Source organism: Ambystoma mexicanum, chromosome 10 (assembly GCF_040938575.1).
Source record: "Ambystoma mexicanum isolate Mex_15411 chromosome 10, UKY_AmexF1_1, whole genome shotgun sequence".
Lineage (NCBI taxonomy): Eukaryota > Metazoa > Chordata > Amphibia > Caudata > Ambystomatidae > Ambystoma > Ambystoma mexicanum.
Genome location: NC_090932.1, coordinates 1,176,602,268 through 1,176,622,318, shown reverse-complemented (window position 1 = coordinate 1,176,622,318; position 20,051 = coordinate 1,176,602,268). Strand labels below are relative to the sequence as shown.

The following is a 20,051-nucleotide window of genomic DNA, read 5'->3' as shown; positions in this document are numbered from 1 at the left end:
CACAAAATAGATGGTATACTCTCCTGCCAGATTCCTTTTCACATTCACTGTAGTTCACTTCACCCACTTGGCTTTGCCTGGTATACTTTCCTGCCAAGACTTTCTTTAAGTAATTCACTTCACGCACTTGGCTTTGCCTGGTATACTCTACTGCCACGGCTTTCATTTAATTTCAGTCTTTTCTGCCACACTGCTTTTCCCATGTGTACTTTCGAATGTGGCAATGGGTCCCATAATCTTTTCCATAGACTTCTTATTTTGTACCCAAATGTCGCAGTGGCTGTATTATGCTGATCGGGCTTCCCCCAGCTCTCTTTCTGTATTTCCTTCGGTACGCGGTACACCATTTAAAGCACACGGGCGGCCCGTCCCTCTCAGCGGGCTCACCGGGTCTCAGCAGCGGCCTCAGGGTCCCTCACATCTCCCGTTTGAGTCTGTAATTTGTCATCAGGTCTCTGGGGCGCTTTGTTTGCTCATAGGCTTCCACCACGACTCCGGCTCCCCTTCGCAGCTTCTTCTCTTCTCCGCATCTTGGTGGTAGCACTTCGACACGTGAGATTCTCTGAATGTTGTTCCCAGGCCTCCCATGACTTGGCAAGACTGTTTGCTTCATCTGGCTGCTCCGTCCTGCATTGGAAGCAGAGACTCTCCTGCACCACCAGCCGTCATACCCTGGTGTTGCTCCTCGGCTGTTCTTACCCCAGCTGGTTAAGAAGCCAAACTTCATGCTTCTTTTCCTGGTATGGTTTTAAACCATGCTGGGCCAATCGCATTCTTCTAGCTAATAGGCTGCTAGTGTTGGTTCGTATTAGAAGTAATCATTGCCCCTTGCCTCTTCCTCATCACAGTTTATGTACGTTTATTTGCTCTCTGAATTCGAGGACTACTGTCAGTAAAATTGTCAACTTGTTGAAGGGGATGATGGCAGTATGCCATTAAGGCATGAGGGATGGGCGGAATATCCCTAAAAGGGAAAGGGGGATATTGTGCCTCACCTGATGATGCCATGTCACCCCACCCACCCACAATCCCCCTGATGGACGCCTATCCCCATGTGATCCTCTCTCAAGTAGCCGATCCCAGGGTCAGGATCAGATAGCGGCTGCCATCCCCTGAACACATGAGGAGAGGCTATCTCAGGAAAAGAAGTGATGACATCATCAGATTCATCATAGTTCTTCTAAGGGTCATCTACTTTCCAGCTGTTTTCCAGACTAGTGGCAAGAGTGACAGGCCTTATGTTCACTCCTTATGGCTGCAACAAAAGGCTCAGATGAGGAATGTTGCTCACATGTGACCCCTTATACCCATTCTCATGCAAGAATACTTCTTCCGCATGTATGGCATGCGACAGGGTCATATCAATGTCCCTGTCAAAGGGGGGGGGGGCTATCTCAACCTGAGCTAGGCAGTCTACTAAGGCAATGCAGAGCCCGACCTACCCCAGAGGTGGTGTGTGGGAGTTGAGAGGGATCCCCGTTCCTGGTTCCCCAACGTGCATGGAGTCATGTATGTATATTAGTGCCTCTTTCCCTGTTTGGTGCCTATCAGCCTCTGTCCTGGCCAGGTCTTTTCCTTGAATATTTTAGGTGATCTTCCAAAGACTACAACCACCAGCATGCACCACCATCCTCATACTGCTAGAATGGCTAGTAGACCCCAGAAAACAACATATTTCCGAGACCAACAACAAAGGCTGCATGTACCACAATGCACCTGACTCCAACGGCCACAATCCGGCCCAGACCAGAAGGAAATAAAGGGTTGCCTTGTCAAAAGCAGACTTTCCTCCTCAGCTTCCAGGAGCAGAATTGGAGACCCAACGCTTCCTAGAGCATCCTCAGGTTCACAACAGAAGAGTAGGGGATCTGGAAACAGCAGGGAGCTGCACAGCAGTGGGGGAAAACAAGGAACACTCCCCAACATGGAGAGTGTCTTACATGAAACAGGAGGGGAACAGAGAGCAAACTACACTAGAGACTGCATGGCAGGCTGGAAAGAAATGGAGGCTACAAAGTGGGCAGGGCTTAAGGCCCTAATGAAGATTTGCAGAAAGATTCCCAGGCCACAAGGGGACCTTGCGACAGACAAGGCAGTGATTGGTCCAGGGAGGCAGCTGACCCAAGAACTCAACGGGAGCTTGGAAAACCTTTTAGACAGATGGATAATGGCTATAAAAGCCCAGCAGAATCAGTCAGTGAAAGGTGTGAGAGTGCTGGCGTGTTTGGTTAGAATGAAGTTAAATTGTTGGAATTGAGAGAGTGGTATCAATTTTGTTGTATGTCTGTGAATGAGTGAAGATAAGAAAGAATGAGATCAGGAGGGTTGGATAGTAGAGGTAGGAGGAGTGAGATAGAGTAAGATCAGGAGGGAGGAGGAGAGTAAGGATATAAAGAATGAGAGTTGGAGTAAGATCAGGAGAGAGGGCAAGAGTAGAGCTAGGAAGAGTGAGAGGGGATGCTTAGGAGTAAATCCCATAGGAAGAGTAGAGTAGAGTGGAGTGGAGGGGAGAGTAAGAGTAAGAGTTGCAAGGCCATCGGCAGGGAGGAAGGATACAGCAAGACGATCAGGCTACCTTTATGTCAGGTAGATCGTCCGAGAGAGAGAGAGAGAGAGAGAGAGAGAGAGAGAGGGAGAGAGAGAGAGAGAGAGAGATAACCCCCAAAACAACAAGTAGGTAATAATTTGTGAATTTACATACTTTCAGGTAAATTTCCTATTATATTAGTTTTCTATACCATAATCATGTTATTATATAGTACCTCATACCAGATTCCTCCCATTTCTAGGCACTATAATAACAAGTTTTATTTAAAACCACTTAATATGATATTCAATGTATCGACCTTCGAAGGGTTACGGGCTGAGCGTTCCCTGCAAAGTGTAGGCTGGCTTCATGTCCGAGCCAGCTACTTATTAGGTATCTAACAGACATACATGCAGTGACCTCAGTTCCATGCTGCCACCACCCATTTCGCACACATGACAACACATATTCCCTGAAAGGCAGCTTTCTTTATGGAACAGGCAGTTCTTATTTCCGTTTATAAACCAACATAATGCAAACACAGCACTCTGCATTTTAGTATTTGAAGTTACAGGACAATATGTTGAACATGAATTAAACACTTTTAAAACTCGAATGGTCAAGTGTTGATGGTTTTATGAAAAAAGCCTTATCTTTCTTACCTCTCCTGCCATGATTCTGCATAAGTTGTTGAAATGTTGTCCTCCTTCCATCACAAAACCCTGTACTTCATGTATATCTTCCTCCGTGCGCCGGTACTGCTTTCACATTCTTGTCATTTATTGGGCTAGTCATTTAAGCTTCTTTTAGTAATTTTTGGGAAATTCATTATGATCCTTTAGGGTGTCTCTGTGGCCAGGAAACCCGCTATTACCCAACCCCTACTGTCACTGCCAAGCTCCCAAGGAGCACATAGGCTCTGCAAGCACAGCAACGCCGTGAACCATCTAGCAGTGCACCACAAAACAACTGCTGCCAAAGTAGTGCACTCTTTCTTTTAAAATTCCAGAAAAGAACTCCCTTGCCAAACCAGCAGAGAAAAATAGTTTTGAGTTTCAATTAGTCTAAAATTCTTTATTTGTGCAACCTCAAAAGGATTGTGTTTCTGATATGGCTTCAATCAACTCAATGTAAAATAAAGCTTGCTGTGGTGCATTATTAATATGGAATTGTATTATATATGCATGCTCACAGAACAATCTATTTTCATCTGCTGAAAACCCATAGGAATTGTAGCTACCTGGGTAAGTTGTATAAAAACAGAATAAAGTTGTTATAATCCTCACTTCGAGAATAAGAACATTGTGCCCAAATTATTTTTCTTCTTCTTCTTTGGTTTTCTTATCTGTCATAGTTAGGAACACTTAAAAGCAAATTCACCCATGTTATTTCAGTACCTGGACTGTGTGCACTGCATTGAGCAACAGGAAAAAGAGTAACAGTCAGGAATAGTCACTTCTAAATGAGAACATGCAACAGTAGCAGAGGGGATGCAGAGAGTTCTACCTGCATGTCAAGATGAAGCTGAGGTGTATTGTCAACACTGTTTAGGGTCAAGTAATGGAAATGGCCTGTGTGTTCTGGATCGGGACCTTGGTATCACTACTGGAAAAGCATGAGTTCCTGCAGGGAAGTATTTTCGGGATTCAACCTGACCTGGATCTGGCTCTAAGTAATGGAATAGCAGGTGGGCAGTTTAGGATTGAAACACATTGGCAGAGCTGCCAGTGGGTCACAGTATTATACTATTAGGAGTGCACTAGTGCAGGATTGAGACATAGTGGCAGAGATATGTTTTCAGGCTCAGTAGCAGTACCAGAAAAGCAGTGTTGCAAGACATGTTTGAGGTGCATTTGCAGAGGTGTCTTTGAATCGCAGTGCTGGCAGATCTGGGGGTGCTGCACATCATGGCATTAGTACATATGCCCTTCTGCCTACATTTGTCTGTGCATGTATGAACACAGAAAAGCTTTACGTTATACAAGGAATGGCTTTGTCAATGGTTGATTTCATTGATTTGTTTCTGTGTCTGTCATTGGCATTTTACAAGATTCCTAAAAAAGACTGCTGGTATAGTGTCTCCAGCGGGGGCAATGTTGGTCAACCCCTCCCTTTTTAAAATTGTGGTCCAAAAATTATTTCGAGGGGATTGGGTCCTCCGACGTATTCCATATCTATGACAGTAATCACCACAGCTGTGCTGCTTCGGAAACTTTTTTCGGCGTCTGCGTCCTGCGTCGATGACGTCGATGCGCCGCCGTCGAGGACCTCCTCCGACGTCCGACGTCATCCGATGTGATAAGTAGGACGCACGACGCCAGTAGCCTCAGTTCCGTTTTTTCCGCGAACGTGTTGCTTCGTGTTTCTCGGTTCTAGCCTCGACTCTTTGGAGTTCTGTTCTTTCTGGTTCTTCGAGCCTGTTCGTTTGTGAATATTCCTTCGCAGCGATGTCTTCCACTTCGTCTTCAACCCCGCGTCCGGGCTTCAAGAAGTGCGGGGTGTGTGGGTCCAAGATGTCGGTGACTGACTCGCACGACGCCTGCCTCTGGTGCCTCGGGGAGGCCCACGACACGGATGACTGTGTCGACTGCCTGTCGCTCACTTCCAAGGCCTTACGCGAACGTAAGAAGAAATTGTCGGTAGGTCGGGTGTCCAAGCCCCGGAAGTCGAAGTCGGCGGGGCTTTCGACGGATGATTCGAGGGGTGACTCTCCGCGTCATCGTCGGAGGTCTCGTCGGTCTTCTTCTAGGAGTCGGTCTCGCCACTCCTCTGCCTCTTCGAGGCGTTCTCGGAAGCGCCGTCACCGGTCGCCTTCCAGGTCCTCTTCCGAGGACTCTGCCCGGCACGTCGGTTATCCCACCAGCCGTGCAACGCCGGAGGAATGGGCTTCCTTCGGGAAGAAAATGTTGGCGATTCTTGAGTCGCAGGGTACTCAACCGTCCGCGCCCCCGAGTGGGGTCGGCCGTGTGAGGTCGAGAGACGCCGCTCGCAAGAGTGGTCGGCACGAGTCACGGGAGAGGTCCCGTTCGGACAAGGAGGCTCGTTCTCGCCGTACCCGTTCCAGGTCCCGGTCCTCGACGCGATCGAGACCGTGTGCTCCTGTGATGTCTTCGAGGAAGACATCGACGTCTGAGGCGTCGAGGGCGTCGACAGGCTTTCTCGAAGCTCCGGCTCCGAGGAAGTCGTCGAAGCCGTCGACGTTCAGGTCGTCGAGGGACACGCTCGGGGCTCCGGCTTCGAGGGCTGTGTCGACGCCGCCGATATTGGAGGCGCTGCATCTGACGTCGACGCCGATTTCCTCGACGTCGACGCCGATCCTCTCGGCGCCGTTGCCGGTTTTCTCGACGGCGGCGCCGATTCGCTCGACGCCATCGACGCCTTTCGTGTCGGAGGTGCCCCGTGTCTCGGGTGTACCCCCTAGGAAGGCTCTGGCTAAGAGCAGGCACTCTCAGGTGCCTTTCCACCGCTTGGATTATATTTCGGAGGCGGATGAGGATTCGGTTGGCCTGGTTCCTGGTCTGGTGCCGGATGACATTGTCTCGGGCCATAGTCAATTTGACGAATTGAGGCAGTCGCTGCATGATGCTAGTGGTCTGGACACCTCTCCGGAGGTGGAATTTGGTCGGCCTGAGCCTGGCTCCCATGCCGATTCCTCATACCGGCGCCTTATGGCTAGGGTGTCTGAGTATCTGGGATGGTCTGCTCCCCCAGGGGAGTTTGTGCAGGATGATCTGACGGACATCCTTGATGTTGGTCCCCCATCTGACCCGGTTCTGCCATTCCATATGGCTTTACAGCGTAGGGTGGCGGCGGCTTGGACTGCTCCGGAGAGTCTCCCGGCAGTGGGCAGATCCTTGTCGCGGAAATACCGTCCAGCCAGTGGCGACCCCTGCTACTTGACCAGGCACCCCACTCCGGAAAGTTTGGTGGTGCAGGCGGCCACGGCCCCGGCAAAGCAGGCGTCGTACCCTACCATCCCTCCTGATAGGGACGACAAACGTTTTGATGGCTGGGCGAAGAAGGTGTTTTCTTCTGGTGGTATGGCGCTTCAGGCGGCCAACTCCATTTGTGCCTTGTCACGTTTCACGCACACTCTGTGGAACTGTGTTGCGTTAGCGGCTGAACATATTCCCGAAGGGGACGAACGGGATGGTTTCCTTGCTTTGGTCCAGGATGGTAAGGATGCCATGTGTGAGTCCGTTCAGTCGGGTTTGGACTTAGCTGAATGCGTCAGTAGGTCCATGGCGGCGAGCACCGTGATACGCAGGTTTGCGTGGTTGCGGAAGTCGGGGTTTGCTCCTGATGTGCAGTCCCGGCTCCTCAACATGCCCTTTGATGGTGAACATCTTTTTGGCAGCAAGGCTGACGAGAGCCTTGAGAGGTTGCAGACCTCAAAAGCTGCAGCGAAGTCGTTGGGCGCTGCAGTTCGCCAACCTCCGCCTTTTCGTCCTAGGGGACAGCAGTGGAGGGGTGGCTCCTTTCGCTATTACTCGTCCTTTGGTAGAGCGAGAGGAGCTGGCAGTCAAAGGGGCCAACGCAGGGGTACCAGAGGTGGACGACAGGGTACCCGTGGTGCCAAGGCCGCTCGGGCAGTTGCCTCTTTGCCCTCAGGTAACGCCGCAGCCGCTCCTACTCAGTCATGAGGCCTTGTCCCATGGTTCGCCGGTTGGGGGAAGGCTGGCGCAGCATCTTGTAGAGTGGCGTGCCATTACTTCGGATGTGTGGGTTCTGGAGATCATAACCCACGGCTACTGTCTTCCCTTTCGGCACAGGCCTCGCGACAATCCACCGGGGAACCTCTCTTTGAAGTGTCCGGATCCGCTCCTTGCGCAGGAAATTCAAGCCCTGCTGGAGAAAGGCGCCATAGAACTGGTGCCTGTAGCGGAGAGGAACAAGGGATGGTATTCCCCTTATTTTTTGATTTCCAAGAAAGACGGGGGATTGAGACCCATCATGGACTTGCGCGGTTTGAACAAACTCCTCAGGAAGGACAAGTTCAAGATGGTTACTCTCTCTCAAGTCCTCCAGGCCCTTCAGCTTCAGGACTGGTTGGTGTCACTCGACCTCAAGGATGCTTACTTCCATGTGCCGATCCATCCCAAGCACAAGAAGTACCTGAGGTTCGCGGTTGGCGACTCGCACTTTCAGTTTCGGGTCCTGCCGTTCGGTTTGACCTCCGCCCCGAGGGTTTTCACCAAGCTCATGGTGGTGGTGGCAGCGCATCTCAGGCAAGGGGGGATTCACGTCTACCCCTACCTGGACGATTGGTTGATCAGGGGGAGCTCTCCCGAGCAGGTCCTGGATCATCTGTCCGTCGCCTGCCACTCCCTTCACAGGCTGGGCTTCTCCCTCAATTTAAAGAAGTCCCATTTGACGCCAACGCAGAGGCTCCAGTACATCGGAGCAGTGCTCGACACTTCCCTGGGGCAGTGTTTTCCTCCCCAGGTGAGGGCTCTTCACATTCAGCAGATGGTGCGCAAGTTTCAGCATGCCCAGACGCTCCCAGCGTTCGAGTTCTTGAGGTTGCTCGGCCTCATGGCATCCTGCATTCTTCTGGTGCCAGAGGCTCGCCTGCGAATGAGATCTTTGCAGTGGGCACTCAAGATGCAATGGTCGCAGTCCTCCGGCAGGATGTCGGACCCGATTCGGGTGCCGCCCTCGGTCGCCCGGGACCTTCTGTGGTGGGCCGTCGAAGGCAACTTGATGAAGGGGGCTCCGTTTTGGCTTCCCTGGCCGGAGGTGACGATCGTGTCGGATGCATCCCTCACGGGATGGGGAGCTCATGCCAACGGGCTGACAGTCAGCGGTCGTTGGTCTCCGTCGGAGTCCAGACTCCATATCAATCTGTTGGAGCTGAGGGCCGTCAGGCTAGCCCTGAGGGCTTTTCTGCCGACTGTGCGAGGGAAGAATGTCCTGATCCTGACGGACAACACAGTGGCCATGCACTACCTCAACAAAAAGGGGGGGGCAGGGTCACTTCCTCTGTGCAGGGAGGCGATGCAGCTCGAGTTCTGGGCCATCCAGCAGGAAGTTTCGATCTCGGCAGTTCATCTGGCCGGAGTCGAGAACGTGACGGCGGACGCTCTGAGCAGGCAGTGCACGATCTCTCACGAGTGGGAGTTGGCTCAGGAGATTCTCCTGGAGATCTTCGCCCTTTGGGGGCCACTCAAGTGGATCTCTTTGCCTCCAGTGTCAACCGGAAGTGCGAAAGGTTTTGCTCGCGGGAATTTCCTCCAAAAGGAGCCTTAGGAGACGCGTTCGTGGTGGAGTGGTCGTTCCCGCTGCTGTACGCGTTTCCTCCGGTCCCCGTCATCCCGCAAGTGCTGCGGAGGTTACGGAAGTTCGGTTCCCGGATGATCCTCATTGCTCCGGCGTGGGCTCGGAGGACGTGGTACCCGGACCTTCTCGACTTGTCCATCTGCCCTCCACGTCGTCTTCCCTACCGAGACGATCTGCTCTCACGGGAGGGGGGTCTGGTTCTCCATCCAGAGGTCGGATCCCTCAACCTTCACGCTTGGCTTCTGAAAGGTTGAGGTATAAGGATTGGGACCTCCCTGAAGACGTGATGGAGGTGTTGCTTTCGGCCCGAAGGCCCGCAACTAAGTCTCTGTACCGTTGCCGTTGGCGTAAGTTCTGCGACTGGTGCAGAGTTCAGTATGTGGATCCTTTTGCATGTGACATCCCCATGGTTCTGTCCTTTTTGCTTTCTTTGGCCCACAGGGGCCTGCAAGTGGGTACCGTTAAGGGTTACCTGGCGGCGCTGTCCATCTTTAAGCGCTCATCTGAAGAATGTTCTTACTTTAAAATCCCTTTAATTTCACAGTTTCTGAAAGGGCTCACTAATGTGTTCCCTCCGTCGCCTTTCCTGGTGCCCGGTTGGGATTTGAACCTTGTTCTTAGGTTTCTTATGGGTGCTCCGTTTGAGCCGTTACATTCTTGCCCTTTGAGGCTGTTGACTTTGAAAACTGTGTTTTTAGTTGCGGTTACTTCCGCTCGCAGAGTGAGTGAGTTACAGGCACTTTCTGTTAAGCCACCCTTCACTGTATTTCACAAGGACAGGGTTGTCCTTCGAGTTCGTCCTTCTTTTCTTCCGAAGGTAGTGACGGAATTTCATTTGGCCCAGAAGATTGTTCTTCCGGCATTCTATCCTCCTCCGCATCCTGGTAAGGAAGAGGAGAGGCTCCATAGGCTTGATCCTAGGAGAGCTTTGAGCTTTTATGTTTCTCGCATGTCCCGGGTCAGAGTGGACGATCAACTCTTTATTGGTTACGCTGGTAAGCGCTTGGGGCAAGCTGTGACGAAACAGACTTTGTCCCGCTGGATTATTTTGGCCATCTCGGAGTGTTACCGCTTGGCGGGCAAGGACCCTCCGGCTGGCTTGCGGGCCCATTCTACCAGGGGCTTGGCTGCATCTACTGCCCTGCAGAGGGGTGTTCCTATTCGCAACATCTGTGATGCTGCCACCTGGGCTTCAGTGCATACATTTGTGCGGCATTATTCCCTCGATTCCATCAGAGGGCAGGATCTGGCCTTTGGCAAGGCGGTCCTTTGCTCTGCTATTTGATTGGCTATTCTAAATTTTGTTTCTAAATTCTTTCCCTCCTCCTTGATTTGGTACTGCTTTGGGAGTCTGTCATAGATATGGAATACGTCGGAGGACCCAATCCCCTCGAAGAACAAGTTACTTTCTTACCTGGTAACGTTCTTTCGATGGGATGGTCCGACGACGTATTCCATATCGCTCCCGCCCTGCCTTCCCCGCTGCAGAATTTCTGTTGCGTTTGCAGCTTACGTTCCGCAAGGCTTTGTGTCGGACTGGCAGTTGACTATTGTCACACGTTCTGGGGGAAAAAACTACAACTGAGGCTACTGGCGTCGTGCGTCCTACTTATCACATCGGATGACGTCGGACGTCGGAGGAGGTCCTCGACGGCGGCGCATCGACGTCATCGACGCAGGACGCAGACGCCGAAAAAAGTTTCCGAAGCAGCACAGCTGTGGTGATTACTGTCATAGATATGGAATACGTCGTCGGACCATCCCATCGAAAGAACGTTACCAGGTAAGAAAGTAACTTGTTCTTCAATAGTAGTGGTGAGAACCCACCTGAAGGTGTCCATGACTGGATGATATTTCTCTCATCTTTAGGTGAGTTGTTGGCAATGGAAGCCATGCCCCATCTGGTAAGTTCCAAAGAACATCAATTTCATTCCTGCCACCTGCTAAATCAAACATTTGGCCCACATTATACATAAAACAGGAAGAAACATGCTCATCACATATCACAAATAATAAGAATATCTCACTAGTCCATAAGGCTCTTGAATACAATCATAATACCGTAAACTAATTGATCTAAAAATGTTATTCAAATAACCACTAGAGGAAGAAAGTGAAGGATCTAGCTTAATAGCATTTCAGGCCATCTTCTCGTTATTCAGAGTGATTGGGACTACAAAATGTTTAGAAGGCTGTCTCCAGCTTCTACCAGCAACCTGGAAACATAGTACAAAATATGTTGTTTGTTCCTCTAATAGCAAAGATTTGAATGTATTTTGCAGTAGTCAAGCTCTTTGTTCTAAATAATGAAAGAAGCAATTGTTCCCTCAAAACGGCAGAACAGCATAAAATGTGGATTATCCTCTTCGATATTTTCACACTGACGCCATATCTCTACCAGTTTATTTTTCCATCTAGATGTAAAGCTTGCGATCAGGCGGTTGCCTAATCTGAATTTGAGGAATAGGACGTTTGTGGGCAAGTTCCCTGTGGTGTTCATGTAGTGTACAAAATCCTAGCGTTAGCTTTCTTTCTGACTATGTATGTAAAAGGCTGCCTTTACGACATTTTAATATACTTGACAGCTACACTATTTTAAATGCAGGAACCAATCTCCTCCAATTACATCTACACATCATTTACTTTTCCAACCATAGCTCTTCTAGGTTCAAGTTCCTAAACGTTTGATGCAAATATCTGAACCAGGGTAGAGGTCTCACTCCTGGCTGAGATAGCATGTCAACCAATGCCTTACGATATACATAGAGATGAAGAATAGACCAAACAGGGATCCAGTACACAAGGGTTTAATTTTTACTTCATATGCTATACTATTAGGCCTAGGTCTAGATATAGAGGAATATTCTCCTCCTCTTCGATAGGCGATTCCCTCGCCTCATCAACTTCCTTTCATCTCCAGCTGTCCCCTCCTCTCATTCCTTGGCTACCTTGCCCACACTTCCCTCCTCCTCTGCATCTCTTCCGGCCACCTCCACAACTCCGCAAGGCGTACCTCTGATTTGTACCCCTCCCCAGAAGGTCTTTAAGGCTGGCAACCTTCTTCATCTTGCCACTCTCAACTCTCGCTCTGCTGTCAAACACTCCTCTGGCATCTGCTACCTCCTTGATGAACTTAACCTTGATGTCATTGGTCTTACAGAGACATGGTTCACGGCCAGCTCTGTCACAAGCTTTGACGCTCTCCTCCCTGATGGCTTCAAGATCCTCTCTGCACCCAGATCCACTCGGCCTGGAGGGGGCATAGCCCTGATCTTCCCTGAGTGGATTCCTGCCACTATCATTCCTACTCAGATTTACTCCTCTTTCGAATGCCTTGTCTGCAGGCTCTCTCTCTCTCCTAGCCACTCTCTTACTGTTGCTACTCTACCGGCCCCCTGGTCAAATCACCTCTTTTCTCCCTGAGTGAGCAGACCGCTCCTCCTCCCTCCTGACCTCAACCACTCAATTCCTCCTCCTTGGTGACCTCAACATCCACCTTGATTCTCCCTGTCCCTCATCTTTGCTCTTTCGCGACCTCTGCGATTCCCTCTCCCTCTTTATCCTCCCCTCTGGCTCGATGCACTCTACAGGACACACACTTTGGGGGTCATTACGAGTGCGGCGGTAAGGGGTTAATGGCACCGGTAAGGATGCTGGTGCCGTTAACCCTTTACCACCGCATTCTGAGGTCCCTTAGCAGCTCTCGCTAAGGCCGGCTGGTAACACCAGCCGTCCCTAGCGGGAGCCGCTAAGGGACCAGGGAGCTAATAACGGGCCTGTAATTAACAGGCCCGTTATTAGCTCCCTCCCCATTCCCATTGAGCCCTATGGGGGCTCGAATGGGGATGTGTTTTTTGAATGGGGATTTACCGGGTCCTCCAAGGTTGGAATGACCCGGTAAGTCCCCATTCAAGGAACCCGGACTCGACTTTGGAGGCAGCCATGGCGCTAATAGCACCATGGCTACCTCCAAACTCGTAAAGACCCCTTGTTGTCTTGATCTCCTCTGGCCTCCCCCTCTCTATCCCTCTGACCAATCCTCTCTCCTGGAGTGACCACTGCCTTCTCTCCTCTCATCTCTCACTCTCTTCCCCCCAAGCCAAGCCTACCCCAACACGGCCACCTACCTTCTTGGACATCTAGCCCATGAATCGTGTGTCAGTTGAGGCTTTCGCTGACACATTTCCCCCCCACCCTCTCCTCTGGCTGACTCACACCCGGACTCAGCCCGGTCCCTTCTCTACTCGTCTATTTCTGATACTCTTGATGCTCTTGACCCTGTCATGAGGATCCACTTAAAGCCCAAAGCGAAGTGCAATTCCTGGTATGACTCTGACCTAGCTACACTTAAACGTAAGTGCAGGGCGGCTGAGAGGAAATGGAGGGCATCTTGTTCACCCTTTGATAAACTGGCCTGTCGCCTGCTCCAAAGGCAATACCGACTCTCTGTCTGCACCAAGAAGAGAGCTCACATTCAAGCCTGTGTCTCTGCGGCATCTAACAAGTCGGCCGAACTCTTTAAAATCTGCAAGGAGCTTGCCAACCCTGCTGCAGTCTCTACCCCTCCTCTAGCCTCCCAGGCTCTGTGCAATGCCCTTGCCTCTCACCTTATCTCAAAAACCCAGGACATCATGTTTACCCTCTCCTTCCTTCCCCCTCCTATTCCCTCTCGGTCTGAGCCTGATGACCCTCCTTCAACCAGCCCCCCCACCCACCTTCTCGTCCTTTCCTCTTTTCTTCCCTGATGAGGTCGCTAGTCAAGTCTGATCTATGAAAGCCTCGTCAAAACAGGTTCATGCCTGTTCCTCTAAAACCATCATGGACCACATTGACACCCTTGCTCCGGCCCTTGCCGATTTTTGCAACCACTCCTTTGCCTCAGGATCCTTCCCCTCCCCTCTGAAGCACTCCCTTGTGCATCCTCTTCTCAAGAAACCTACAGATGATCCCTCTTGTCTGGCTAACTATCGCCCAATTTCCATTGCTCCCTTTCTGGGCAAACTCCTGGAAAAGCTGGCCATCTCTCAGCTTAACCTTTATTCCGATTCTGTTGGCTGTCTCCATGACCATCAATTTGGCTTCAGAGCTGCCAGAAGCATGGAAACTGCTCTCCTGAATATCCGTGAAGATCTGCTCTCCAACCTTGACTTTAACAATCCCTCTGTCCTCATCCTACCATACCATCTTGCTCAACTGTCTCTGTGATAATCTGGGTATCACTGGACACGCTCTGGCCTGGCTGACCTCTTTCCACTCTGATCTACCCTTCCAGGTCCAACTTGGGTCCTTCCTATCATCTATCTTCCTCTCTACCTGTAGTGTTCCCCAGAGGTCTAACCTCTCGCCATGGCTTTTCAACCAATACCTGGCAACTCTTGCCCACTGCATTGCCATTTTCTGCTCAACTTTCCACTGGTACGCTGACGACACTCAACTCATTTTCATGCTGCCCTCGGTCACCTCTCTCTCTCTCATCTCAGATTGCCTAACTGCCATTCAAGATTGGTGTGCTGATAATGATCTTTATCGGAATGCCAGCGAGACAGAGATCCTCCTCATCGGCACACCTTCACCATCCTTTCCCCTCACTCTCTGGCCGGCCTCCCTTGGCCCTCCTCCTATCACTACCTGCGAGGCTAAGAACCTCGGGGTCATCTTTGACTCCACACTTTCCTTCTCCGCCCACATCTCTGAGGTCTCTAAAAAGTAATTCTACTGCACCTCGTCTGCCTTTCCTCTCCTTCCCCCAGAAGCTCACTGTCTCCCAAGCTCTGGTTCTCTCTAGGCTGGACTACTGTAACAGCCTCTTTCTAAATCTACCTGCCTCTACTCTCTGCCCCCTCAACTAATCCAGAACAGGACTACAAGACTTGTCCTTGGCCTCAAGCCCTGGGATCATATCTCCAGCTCTGAAATCCCTCCACTGGCTCCCAGTAGACGCAGGGATTAAATTCAAAACCCTCTGCATTGTCCACAAGGCTTTCTGGGGCTTGGGTCCAAAATACCTTCAACCATCCTTCCGCAAATACCTCCCCTCTCGAGCTCTTTGCTCCTCTAGAAAGAAAGAAACACGCTGGGGGTAGATCTCCGTCTTCGGCTGGGGCCTCCCTCTGGAACAGCCTCCCTGCCACTCTAAAACTTGAGGAGAACCATCTCCGGTTCCGGAAGCACCTCAAGACCTTACTCTTTGATTCTGCCTTCGCTCCCCCTCTCCCCTGCTGATCTGCTCTCTTGGCACCGTGCTCCTGGCTACCCTCTGTCCCCTGGGCCCAGGTACCTGCTCACCCTGCCACCCACCTGGCCATCCCTTGCACTGGGGACTGTATCAGTACCCATACAGTCCTTCAAACCACCTTTTTTTCTTTTTTCACTTATTCAGACCTACCCAGTCTTCTGCCTTAAACACAGCACCTGCCACTTGCTGGCTGCACTACCACTGTTTATTGCCTCTATTATCTATTTATTTGTATTTATTATTATTTATATGTTTCTCCTCTGCTCCGCATTTTCCACTCTCCCCCTTCCATGCACTTTTTCCCCCTTTCCCTTTCCCATGCACTTGCACGTTCGCAATGTTACTGGCCTACTAAGATTGCTGTTTTTATTCACCCCTGTTCCCCTCCCTTGCCTTGTCGCACTCAAAAACACTTGTGTACAAGCGTGATATAAATAAATTATCATATATCATATCATATTTGGCATGCTGTAGTCGAGTGCTAGGTGTGATTGGAATGATGATTTTGATTTCATTCAAGAGCATCCATTTAGACTCGATCTCGCTAGTTCGGCTTCATAAGTAGCTACTGCCAGTGCGTGTGAATGATATACTTCCAGAATTGGACCTACAACCGTCGGTTGCCAGTCAAAGGATCGAATCTAAAGGGTCGACAGGTCAAAGGATCGACATCAAAGGGTCGACAGGTCAAAGGATCGATTTTAAAAAAAAAAATCACAATTTTTTTTTTTTGGGGGGGGTCCCCCCCTCCAACCTCCTTTTTTTTTTTTGCCAGAAACCACTTATTTTCTCTAAACGAAAACCAAAAAAAATATATATAATTACAAAAAAAAAATTCGATCCTTTGACCTGTCGACCCTTTGGTGTCGATCCTTTGACCTGTCGACCCTTTAGATTCGATCCTTTGACTAGACACCCAACCCGTCCTCCATACTGTGCACAAAATGTCCTTATTGCTCTGTCCTGTCTTGCCAAGGTCAGGGTACTTTTGTTCCTTTTGGGCTGTCCACCGTCCTGATGCACTGAAGCGTTTCTGAGGTAGGTAAGATGATCTACTCTTTCAATTTCCGTTCTATGCATTTTAATGCTTACTCTTGACTTTTTTTTCAGGATGCCACACTAAACATATTGTTTTTGTGAGATTTATATTCAGGCCCAGTTTTCAGCACAAATCATCAAAAAGTTGCTGACCAGCACTGCATTGTGTGTAAAGAGCACACAATTAATCGTCTCACGGCCGAGCCTCATAGAATCAATTGGAATCTTTCCTAAAGTTTCTGTGACCTCATTAAGATACAGAGAGAACAACAGTGGAGCAAGTTGTCTCACTCACTCCTCCCGTCACAGAGAAGGTTGCTGTTCTCTCCACCACAACTCCATAACGTACTGTCACAGATGGCCTAAAAGAAATACAAACTTCCAAATGTAGTTCCAGGGTTTTTATTTTTAAATCTGCAAAACGGCCTAATGGCAGTCTCTTCCTCTCTAACTTAGGGACGGGCAGTCCCACCCTTGCCTGGGTGCCCCTCAAACCCAGGCTGGTACTAGAGTTATGTAACCTTACTATCTGAAGGCTATCTGCCTTCTCATGATAGCCTAAGGGCAAATACCTTTTCTGTCTAGAAGTCCTCTGGGAACAATCTCGGTGATACCTATTAGAGACCCCGGTTGGATAGTGCCTAGCAATTGCTCCAGGTACTCGCTAGATCTTCCATGCCCTTCCGTTCCTTTACCTAATCTTGTGCTCTCTTTACTGTGCTACTCTCTTCCCTTCCTCCCGCTCGTTTCCCTCTCTCTCCATATCTCTCCTTCCAATGGTACCTCTCGCTAGTCTTCCTTCCTACCACTGACCCCTCCTACACCGCTACTACTCCATCTTCTCCACACGACCAGAATGTGCTCCTCAGCACTACTACTACTCCCTCCTTCACACTACACCTACTCCCTCCTCCATATAATGCCTACTCCCTCCTACACACCACTACTACTTCCTCCTCCACAACACACTACTACTCCCTCCTCCACACCACTACTATTCATCCCCACCTTGCAAAATATTCTCTGGTCATGAGCCGCCAGGATCACTTTGGTTCGAGCACTTTACAATTTAAAATATATGTTTAAAGAAAGGGAGATGAGTTTTAATATATAGTAAAACTGTGCTCATCATATACATATTACAAGGATTGGTGTGCACACATCTGATATTTTGTCTTTGTTGATGAAAAAGAAGTTATTTTTAGGAATCCTACACGTGTGGCAAGGCATATTCAGTACTTTGTTCATATGTTTAGTCAAGAAATGACAGAGAGAACATACTGCAGTCAATAACTGTTCCTTTTTACCTCTGCAGGTGTCCGGCGTGGTAGAGGACGTAGATGGCAAAGCTCATTTCGTCTTATCAGGATCCTGGGATGAGAAGATGGAATGTGCACGAATTGTGGACAGCAGCAATAGCATTGCAATCACAGATGAGAAAGAAAAACAAAAGACTGTTTACCAGACACTTCCCCCAACACTCTTGTGGCAAAAATACCCTCTCCCGTGAGTATTGTTCCCACATTACATTACTTGGTAGGAGCCATTTTAGAATTTTGTAAGGCTCAGTCAAGTGCCTATTTTAAAGATTTCATTCAGTTGTCTTAAAATATATAGTCCTATATTTGTTGGTTATTTGTAGTGTGCCACACTGCAGAATCAGAATACGACCAGCACAGGGGGAAATAGGGGTGAGCAATGAGAGGCAGACACAAAAACCTTTCTCAATATTAGTCATTTTATTAACAGAAAAAAGATGTGTGGGTGAAGACCTAACTTTCTCTATCCTAATTCAAATGTCCCTTCCTATGAAATTAAAACTAAAACAGGATGACCTTGTTTCCAAACTCTTGTCCGCACACTAACATGTACAAGCCAACAGTTTAAGGTAAATGTTTCATTGTTCAATTTAATATAAAAGTTCAACAACTTAAACATATAACTTCAACAAAAACATTTCTTGTATCCAGGGTTAACTCCCTTACCCTAGATCACTTCAGGTAAACTATTCACAATGTTCTTTTATCAAAACCAGTCTCTGAAAGGCATTAAAAAAACCTCTTTTTCACCTATACTTTCCTCAGGATCACCAAATAAATGTTCTTTTCATAACGCTGGTTCAAATAAAGCAATGAAAAGTCTTTACTACTTTTCAGATTGGTAAAGCAACTGTCTTGTTCAGAACAATGATTCAAGTATGGCAAAAAGTATGTATTTTCAAGGGTTCTGGTTGAAAAAACGTTAAATCAAAAGAGAAACGTATTTTGAGTCGGTGTTTTAACAAGAGAATTGGTCATATTAAGTTCTTCAGTACACTCTCCTCTCAGTGGTACAACACTTGTCATCTTGCACCAATGTCCTCACACTGGTATCCCTTATATGAGGGTTTGTGCAAGCTACCTCTGTCAACCTCTCTTGTCAAGTCTCTTGGCAATGCTTGTTCAGTTTTTTCCCAATTGACATCTCATGTCAGGACAATTGTACAAATCTTGCCTCTTTATTTCTCTTAGAATCTCTTTTGGCTCATGGCAGTGTTTGTTCCAGGTGTCTCCCAACGGACCTCTCAAGTCAGGAGTGTTAGACAGAAACCTGTGCAGTTCCCTCTGGGACAACTGCAAAAGATTTAAGACTGCAGGTGTTTGGCAGTAAACCCACTTGGTAGCAGTCTGTACCACCCAGATTTACCTGGTAGCTGTGGCTGAGCAGTCAGACTTCCCTCAAGAAGAGTTAGGCAGTATACAGAGCATACATAATAGGTACAGAGGCACAGTAGTACAAGCAAACACTGACCAGAGCTAGGTGTAAAAGTATATAATTATTTATTTAAAAGACACACTCATAAATTACACTAGCACAGAAAAGGTAAGTAAATCAAAACACAGTCACTATTACTTACATGTACATCCCTAGTTATTTGTTGGACAAGTCTAAGTTAACACCACTTATTTCCAAACAGAGGTGAGCGCTTAACGTTAGATGGCACTCCAACAAGTTAGTTAAAAAGGGAGGGAAAAGGCAGAAGTAATGAAAACAGCAAGGCAAAACACTTTTCAGAGATCCACAGTGAGTTTAGAAAGGCAGTCTATTGAGGAGCAAGGCAGTTCGGTTGCCAGGCCTACTCTAGGGAAAGCCAGGCGAAAAGATGCCCAAGATCACACAATGTCACAAGTCTTTACAGATGAGTAGAAAAGGTTTTACCAAGTTTAGAAAAGTTTAGTTAGGGTGTCCCAGGCTTACCGAGGGTCGAGAGCCGAGGGCTAAATCTACCCCGTACAATCGGTGGCAAGGGAAGCCGGGCGGAACACGGTACCTTTAAAATGGAAAGGATCCTCCAGCGGTGGCAGTTGTTCCTGGTAGTGGGTGCAAGTCGCGGCGTCGTCCAGAGGAGGAGAAGATCTCGTCTTGGAGGAAAGCTGAAGGTCGTTGCACTACCAGGGAAGAAACCAGCCGTGGAGTTTTTCCGGTTAAAAGGATGTTACCCCTCTTTCGCGGTTGAGGTAAAAAGTGGTATCCCAGTTGCCGGGGTGCTTGGCACAGGCAAGGCGGCCACGAGATGCTTCAGGGCGGCGAAAAGAAGGCAGAAACTGGTTGTCCCCACCAGTCAAGGGAAGAAGACTCTCCAGGCGGGAGATCTCCTCTGTCGTTGGGAAAAGTGGTGAGACGGTTCCGAAGGGCTCCACCGGTGGTGTCGTCTTGGCAGGTCGGCTCGGCTTCTCCCTCTTCGGCTTCTTAGGTCCTGTGGCGACTTCTGAAGAACCAGTCCCAAAAACCCTGCTTTTATGCAGCAAACCCCCATTCATACAGCCTAGCTGTCACTCAAACATACTAAGTGGTGAGCGGGGTGGCTCACCACTTGGGCCAATCACACCAGAGTGCGCCATGAGTTGGCAAGGCAACTCAGTCCAGGGTGCCTAATACCCCTCCCACACCCCCTGTGGTACCCAGACAGAATGTCACCACTTTGGAGGGCTT

At 49.1% G+C, this 20,051-nt stretch overlaps 1 protein-coding gene across 6 annotated transcripts in view; it reads left to right on the top strand.

The window, feature by feature from the left end:
- Nucleotides 1–20,051, top strand: part of OSBP2 (oxysterol binding protein 2) — a 2,072,116-nt gene that overhangs the window by 1,862,515 nt on the left and 189,550 nt on the right. For all 6 annotated transcript variants that reach the window (XM_069619135.1, XM_069619136.1, XM_069619134.1 and 3 more), the window contains one exon: nucleotides 17,395–17,585. In XM_069619135.1, the coding sequence (XP_069475236.1) occupies nucleotides 17,395–17,585 (191 nt within the window). The remainder of the gene's footprint in view (nucleotides 1–17,394; nucleotides 17,586–20,051) is intronic.